At 41.3% G+C, this 8,288-nt stretch overlaps 1 protein-coding gene across 7 annotated transcripts in view; it reads right to left on the reverse strand.

Moving 5' to 3' along the window:
- THOC2 (THO complex 2) overlaps positions 1–7,442 on the reverse strand; it is a 129,249-nt gene extending 121,807 nt beyond the window's left edge. For all 7 annotated transcript variants that reach the window (XM_017497532.2, XM_037727488.1, XM_017497529.2 and 4 more), the window contains exon 1: positions 7,308–7,442. In XM_017497532.2, coding sequence (XP_017353021.1) covers positions 7,308–7,378 — 71 coding nt within the window. In that variant the 5' untranslated portion in view covers positions 7,379–7,442. The remainder of the gene's footprint in view (positions 1–7,307) is intronic.
- Between the last annotated feature and the right edge of the window lie 846 nt (positions 7,443–8,288).

The following is an 8,288-nucleotide window of genomic DNA, read 5'->3' on the forward strand; positions in this document are numbered from 1 at the left end:
CTGAGAGTACCTTACAAATGGTAAGCTGGTTTAAGTTTGGTCCCAAGTACTTTCAACTATCTCCCTGGAGAACTAGACAGGCCTTCGAATGGGTTGAAAAGAGAACAGTGGTTAAGAACACTGGCTAAGGTTGGGTATGGCGGCTCATGCCTGTAATCCCAACACTTTGGGAGGCTGAGGTAGGAGATCACTTTAGCACAGGAGTTCAAGACCAGCCTGGCTAACAAGTGAGACTCCATTTCTACAAAAGAAAAAAAGAAAAGAAAATTAGCCAAGTGTGGTAGCACATGCCTACAGTCCCAGCTACTTGGGAGGTTGAGCTGGGAGGATCGCTTAAGCTTAAAGCTCAAGGCTACAATGAGTGGTGACCGTACCATTGCACTCCAGCCTGGAGAAAAGAGTGAGACCCTATCTCAAAAAAAGAAAACAAAAACACTAATTAAGCTTCTAATTTCACAAAACATGTTAAACCTACCATAAGTTTATCTGAAATATAAAACAAAATCTTCCAGTAGGCAACAAAGAAATAACATCTGCTTCAGACTAGCATCAGAAGATATAACCTAAAAATGTCTGCCATCTAGGTCTTTTGTGGAGGAGATATATAAGTACCTCAAGGTTGCTTCAATATTTACTATGAAATATTAAAATAATTCCCTCTTTGGGTTCTCACTTCCCCTACAGGGTCAATTCCCTTTAGAATATAATACCAGGGGCCAGGTACAGTGGCTCATGCCTATAACCCCAGCACTTTTAAGAGGCTAAGGAGGGCAGGTCACTTGAGGCCAGGAGTTTGAGACTAGCCTAGCCAGCATGGTAAAACCCTGTCTCCACTAAAACTACAAAAATCAGCTGGGCTTGGTGGCGCATGTCTGTAATCCCAGCTACTCGGGAGGCTGAAGCAGGAGAATCACTTGAACCCAGGAGGCAGAAGTTGCGGTGGGCCAAGATCACACCACTGCACTCCAGCCTGGGCGACAGAGTGAGACGCTGTCTCAAAATAATATCAGGAAGCACCATGTCTTTGAAAGAAGAATTTAACAGAATCAAGTAACTCATCTTTCCTTTTGTACTCAGGCTACTAAAATGCAATTTCAAATATTCGTTCATACACAAAAAAGAAAAAAAGAGAGAGAAGAGGAAAAGATGAGAGAGAGAAATAAAATAATTGTTTAAAATTCCTCCTCCTTATTCACTTGAGCCTGAGAGGTCAAAGCTACAGTGAGCCAAGACTATGCCACTGCACTCCAGCCTGAGCAACAGAGTGAGACTCTGTCTCAAAAAAAATTAAAAAAAACAATTCTCCATATAAAAATGGATTTGTTTTCTCACATTTTCCATAGCTTTATTTCTATTTAACAATCTTAATGCATGTCTTTTGCAAAAAGCCTTCCAATCGTTGGGGGGAAAGGGTTGCGTCAGTGTTCCCAAACTCCTACCTAAGCTAATGGTACAGTCATCATTACATAACTTTAAGAAATAACTGAAATATAATTCTATATTGTCAGTCACCAGGCTACAAACATGTTCATTAGGACACAGATAACAATGTCATCATGAACTATTAGTTAGAATCTCAAAGATTTGGTGAAATTGTGTATGGAATCATTGAAAGTTTATTACAATAAGGCAATTTACTTGCATAATAGATACTTATATTTCCCTACTATAAAAGAGGTATTCCTTTGGCTGGGCGCAGTGGCTCATGCTTGTAATGCCAGCACTTTGGGAGGCTGAAGTGGGAGGATCACTTGAAGCCAGGAGTCTGTGACTAGCCTGGGCAATATAGCAAAACCCCATCCCTACACATACATACACACACACACACACACACACACACACACACACACACACACAAAATGTTTTTAATTAGCCAGGCATGGTGGCATGCACCTGTAGCCCCAGCTATTCAGGAGGCTGAGGCAGGAAGATCCCTTGAACCAGGGTTAAGCCTGCCGTAAGCCGTGATCATATGACTGTACTCCAGCCTAGGTGACAAAGCAAGACCCTGTCTCAAAATAAAATTAGTTAAAAATAATTTTTTAAGAAATAAAACAGGTATCCCCTTAGTTATAACAGGAAACTAAAAACAAACAACAAGTAGATGTATCTGTCCTCTTCTCCCTAAGTAATTTACTAATAGATGACCACCAAGGATTCTTACAGAAACTACTGTTTCTGAATGTTACATCTGTCTTACTATACACCTGCCTAATGGTTTTAGGTGACTAACCTAAATTACAGGGAAAGGAACAAACAAAACTACCTCTAATAGTTGCTCACTTTAACATGGCTTAAAAATAATCAAATTTTCTGTCTCAGTCCAAATTCAAGTTACTTTAATCCTTTAATAGCTTTCAGATACTTTTTACCATTTTTCCACTTTTTTTAATTTAATTTTTTAAAAAATAAAAATAGAGACAGGTTCTTGCTATATTGCCCAGAACTCTCCTGGGCTCAGGCGATCCTTTCTCCTGACTCAGCTGCCCAAGTAGCTGGGATTACAGGTGTGTGCCACAGTGCACACCACCTCACATGCCACCACCTTAGGCTTTCATTTTTTCTACTTTTAAAACAGTTTAGTGCTATTATGGAGATGCTGTCTCAGGTCCCTGAGAACAAGGACAGACTCTATTTTCTGTCAAAAGATGTATAAAAAACTGAATAAAATGTCTGAAGTTCCTTCAAGGACTTAAAATATATTTTGTGAATACTTCTTAACATGAATATACAGCTTTTCATGTAACTTGTTCCCTTTTCCATTAAAAAGGAAACATAGACACAAACTTAAACTACTTGATTATGTTCACATCTCAAATCTGGCTTTCATATATAAAAGGCTGATGTTCATTTACACTTCACTTAATTCTTTAAAACAAGACAATGAAAAGGTTAAATGAGGTTAAGCAAAGTGCTACCTCCATTATCATTTGTAGAACAGAGACATAACCCACAAAAATGAATATTGGGACAATATAGTTTTATCTTGTGGAAACATGCATTTAAAAGAAAAGGAAAGAGGAAATGTTAAAAAAAAAAAAAAAGACAACAGGAGGTGCTGCGCTTACAGTAGGAAAAAAGCACAAGTATATTAACAGCGCTCACCCTACCTTAACATTAAAGCATTCTAGAATAATTTTTTTTTTTTTGACAAACAAAGCCTATACAACCTCTTCAACATTTTCTGAAGAATGTTTCTCTTCCCAGGAAAACAGACTAAGACTTATACTTAGCTCATGAATACAGGTCAAAATGGGAAATTAAACACCAAATGAAAACTGAGACATCAAGAAAAGGTTTCAGGTAAAAGCTTTGGCTGAATTTGAAGCAACTTTGCGAGGAAAAGAAGACTCAACCACCAAGACTAAAATTTCTTAGAATGATTATATCCCTTTACCTAGAATCCTCCAGAAATTCAGATCAGATGGCATGTTTTGAACATCCAAATGTACTTAAGTTCTAGAGTGTCTAAAATCGTGTAGTAGCAGCAGAAAAAGTAGCAATCGTGTAGAAGAAAAATAGCAATCAAAACATTTGACAATTAAATTTTAAAATTTTACAACTACCATTAAGAAGATAAAAACCTAACCAAACTTTCTAACTGAAATACCTAAATAAGCTACTCAAACAGATGATACTCAACAAACATAAGTATTTCAAAATTATACTAAGTATTAACATGAGGCTAGCATCTTCAGATTAAGATAAATTCTCCATTTAGGTTGCTTGTAACAAAGAAATGCTGAGCTTACCGTGTTAATGATTTCTACTAAAAACAGAATTCTACACTGGATCTACCAGTACATGCAAGCTTATTAGCTTCACCATGGCAAGTTCTATGTTACTATAATCGAGAAAGTCAAAATAAAATATTTAAACACGTATCTTTCACAATTTGAAAGAGTTTACATTTAAATATAAGCATTACCGGAAATGACAATTACATTTTGGTAGTCCTCCTTCGCCCTTCTGATCCCTCTTGGAAAAGGTCACTTTAGGAGTTCTACAATTTAGCATTCAAAACATTAATTGGTATCTCTGGAAACATAATGGGATATCCAGGTATGTGATGGATAGACCATTCAGATAGGCAGAAACAGTTTTACTTTTATCCTAATTACCTAATAAAACATTCTCCAAAGCCAAGGCCTTCCATTTAATAGACAGTTGTTTGTCATGGGGTACAATTGAGAATTTGCCCTATCTAAAAGTTATAAAATGCCCCATATAACTCACATGTTCCTTTCAACACTAGTTGACTACCACCCCCAGGAAGATTTACGCTGGTAACAAGTGACAGACAAGAAACAAATTAACAACCTGATGAAATACATCATATTATTTTTAAAAAGGTAATTTTCAGTCAAGTTAAAGCTTATCTGCTAATTTATCTTGTTAAAAAGGAAAAATTCACTCAAGGTATAATTTTAAATGTTGGTCATATTCTAAACGCCAAATCTATAAATAGATTCACTAATAATTTGGTGGCATACTACCTTCATTTTTAACATTTACAGTTGCTGTTTTATATTTCAGAAGCTGTTTTCAGACAAAGGAAAAAGGTTTTTTGTAATATGTTTGCACCACCATGCAGTCTGCCTAATAAAATGAAAATGCTAACATCTATCTTTAGGAAGATACAGAAACTCCCAAGATATGCTATATGCAGCAAAGTTTTCATAGAGGGAAAACAGGTCAAATAAACAAAAACTAAGTACTGGATGGTGACGTGTTTAAAACAGCTTATCATGTTACACAACTTTATCTTCATATAACAGAATGCAATCATAAAACTGACTATACTGATTTGGATCTACCATAATTCAAAACATTCCACAAATCATGCAATAACTACATACATATAAGTTCTAATAAGTTTTTAAGCAGCTCTTCAAACATGAGAAGTATGACAGGTAGCATGTATTATGTAAATATACATAATGTGAACCTAAAATTCCATTTAAACTAGGTATTTCGACCTCCTGTTTAACTTTTTCTCCAACCGCTAACAGTCAGAAGCCAAGCAGAATTTCACCTGTAGCCCTAATACCATTCATTCTAAGGTGGGAGCAATAATAGTAAAACGGAGGCTGAGGCGGGCGGATCACAAGGTCAGGAGATGGAGACCGTCCTGGCTAACAGTGATACCCTATCCTTACTAAAAATACAAAAAAATTAGCCAGGCGTGGTGGCATGCACCTGTAGTTCCAGCTACTCAGGAGGCTGAGGCAGGAGACTCGCTTGAACCCGGGAGGCGGAGGTTGCAGTGAGCCAAGATCGCACCACTGCCCTCCAGCCGGGGCGACACAGCCAGACTCCATCTCAAAAAAAAAAAAAAGAAGTAGCTGAAAGGAGGAAGCTGAGCAAACTACAAAGATGACAGCCCCTAAATAAATGAGCTGGCTTTAAAAGTAAACAAAACAGCGAACTGCTTTATCAGTTTTGGGGGGATTACCCTAATATGGGTGAAGCTAACAGTCTGGCTGGGTAACTTCACATCTGGCCTTCCCCAGAACTTGATGGCTGTCAACTAGTTATCAAACTTGATAGCTATTTGTTAACTAGCACGTACGAGGATTTGGAAAATGTTCATTACAGTTAAAAACGAAGGTAAAATAGTCTTCTCTGGCAATTAATAAACCAATAAGAATTCTAAGCATATGCTGAAGGGGGCGGGGCGTGTATAGAACCAAAAGAAATATGAGACATAGTCCCTATCTTTCAAGGGCCTCTCAATTCATTAGAGTGCAAGAATAAATACATATGAAGGAGTCAGAGACGAATTAATTGCCAACTTGAGTGGTACAGACTTTAAGTGCAAGAGCTGTCCTGAGAAGTTTAAATATCTAAAGGTTGGAATAATATTACTTTTAATAGCTATCACTTGAGCACTTACTATAAGCCAAGTGCTTTACAGGCATTATTTAGTCTTCGCAACAATCCTTTGAGTAGAGTACTTATTACTCCCAATTTACTCAAGGGGAAACAGTCCAAGTGGTTAAGGAACTTACCCAAGGTCACTCAGCTAGTTAAGTGGCTAAGACAGCCGCTTATTTAGGCAATTCTAGAGCTCACACTGTTAAGGCTTCATAAAGCAGTGCGGGGGGTGCGGGGGAGGAAGCCACAGAGACTGGCAATATTACAAGCGCGGGACCCGGCAACGCGTTCCTCGTGTTTCGTTCCAAGTAATGAAGTTACAAAGATTTAAATCTTTAGCACGAGCCACGGTAAACTGGCTACCAGAAATGGAGGGGGGTGGGCAAGGACGACAAAAATGGCTAAGAGTGAATTTCATCCAGGGTTGAGCTTTAACATCTAAAAACGATCCAGAGAAGGAAATTAGACGCTGTTATTAATATCTGTTCTTAAATCTGTAGTTTGCTTTGCTGATTAAACGACTTTTTCCAGGGGGAGGAAAGGAGGGAGCGCTCTAATTTGTGGGCGAGAAGACTAGGGGTATGGCAAGTTACTGTTTTTGGTGTTACCGGGGGAAAGTTTCACGACTAAATGAAACGCGTTATCCTAGGTACTTGAGAAGCTTGGATAGTTGCCAGAATTAGTTGCAGTCCCAGGATAAAATGGGGTTTAGGGAACATTTAATGACGAAAGTTGAATCCAACCCGAAATAGCTCTAAGGTGAAAAGACAGAGCAAAGAAATGCCGGTAGTTCTTCGGGGAAAGCGGCCATCCCTGTCACACTTCCCCACGGCGCCACACGAAGCTGGGACAGTCGGGAGACCGCTCCCCGGGAGGACGAGAGGTGCCAAACTGAGTGCTTCGCGGCGCCACGAGCTTCGCGGCAGCGGGCGAAGAGGAGAGAAGGGAGTCCGGGACGGTTCGCCCTCCTCGGACTTCAGGCAGAGGAGGCGCCAAGCTCTAAACTACAGAGTCGATCGGGTGCAGAGTGAAGAAATGGGACAGAGACAAATGGAAAGTCCGAATCGCCCCGGCGCAGCCCGATAAGGATAAAGAAGCCAAGTGAGCTCAAGCGAAGAGGGGAACACAAAAAGAGACCAAGAGGGAGCGCGGAGACCCGCAGGGGCGAACAGGAGTTCTACTAAGAGGCTAAAGGAAGCCAAGCTACCGCAGGCAGCAGCGATTTTTGGGAGGCCAGGGAAGGAAGGAGGTCCGCGGCGGTTAACCGCACCTCTCCCCGAGTTCGAAACTCCTAGCTGACCATCCACGCCCGAAGACCGGGTGGGGGAGGGGGTACATCTTCCCCCCCTCAACCTCCCACCACAGGTGAGAGTGAAGCTGACGCCCTGGCCCGGCCCGACAGTGCGCCTGCCTCCGGCCCGAACACTCACAATTCGCCTCTCCCTGATTTCTCCCAGTTCTTTATCCACTCTGCGGGAACCACAACAGCCGCGGCCGCCATCTTCCTCTCACTAGTAGCAGAGGCCCGGATGTGTAGCACGCGAGCGAAGGGTCAAAGGGGAGCGCCGCCCACGGGGAATGCCGGGAGCTGAGAGTTCGTTTTTCGATTTCCCGCCCCACTTTCCTCCCCACCCAGCGGAAACCCGAGGCCCGGCAATCAACGACGTGAAGGAGACTCGTGGGACACTTTACGAAGTTTCAACGCAGGCTGTGCCCTCCCAAGTCATCGGCCGTATTTCCCATTAGAACAGAAAAATGCCATCCAGGGGCCAACAAGTAGTCCTTATCTTCTTCTTGTTACTTGCCCCTGAACACTAATTCACACACGCATTTTTCAAGCACCTAATATGTGCTAGACACTGGGGATAGAGAAATAATATATCACAGTGTTTGGAAAAGACATAAATATAAGCAAATAAATTACATTACGCCCTGCTGACTACTGAGATGAAGTAATTGGGAAGGGGGCAGCCATTGACTACATGCCAAGCATTACACTAATACGAGAGATATGACCTAACCCTGTGAAACAAGGATCCACAAGTTTTGACACGCTCGGCGTTGTCCTGCTGTGATTACCACCTTAGGCTAAACTAGGGAGTGCAAGTACCATGAAAAACAAATTGGCCAGGCATGGTGGTTCATGTCTGTAATCCCAGCACTTTGGGAGGCCGAGGCAAGCGGATCACCTGAGATCAGGAGTTCAAGACCAGCCTGGCCAACACGGTGAAACCCTGTCAGCACTAAAAATACAAAAATTTTTTTAAAAATAAAAATACAGAAATTAGCCAGGCTGCTGGGCGCGGTGGCTCACGCCTGTAATCCCAGCACTTTGGGAGGCTGAGGTGGGCGGATCACCTGAGGTCAGGAGTTCCAGGCCAGCCTGACCAATATGGTGAAACCCCATCTTT

Source organism: Cebus imitator, unplaced genomic scaffold (assembly GCF_001604975.1).
Source record: "Cebus imitator isolate Cc_AM_T3 unplaced genomic scaffold, Cebus_imitator-1.0 Scaffold232, whole genome shotgun sequence".
Taxonomy (NCBI): Eukaryota; Metazoa; Chordata; class Mammalia; order Primates; family Cebidae; genus Cebus; species Cebus imitator.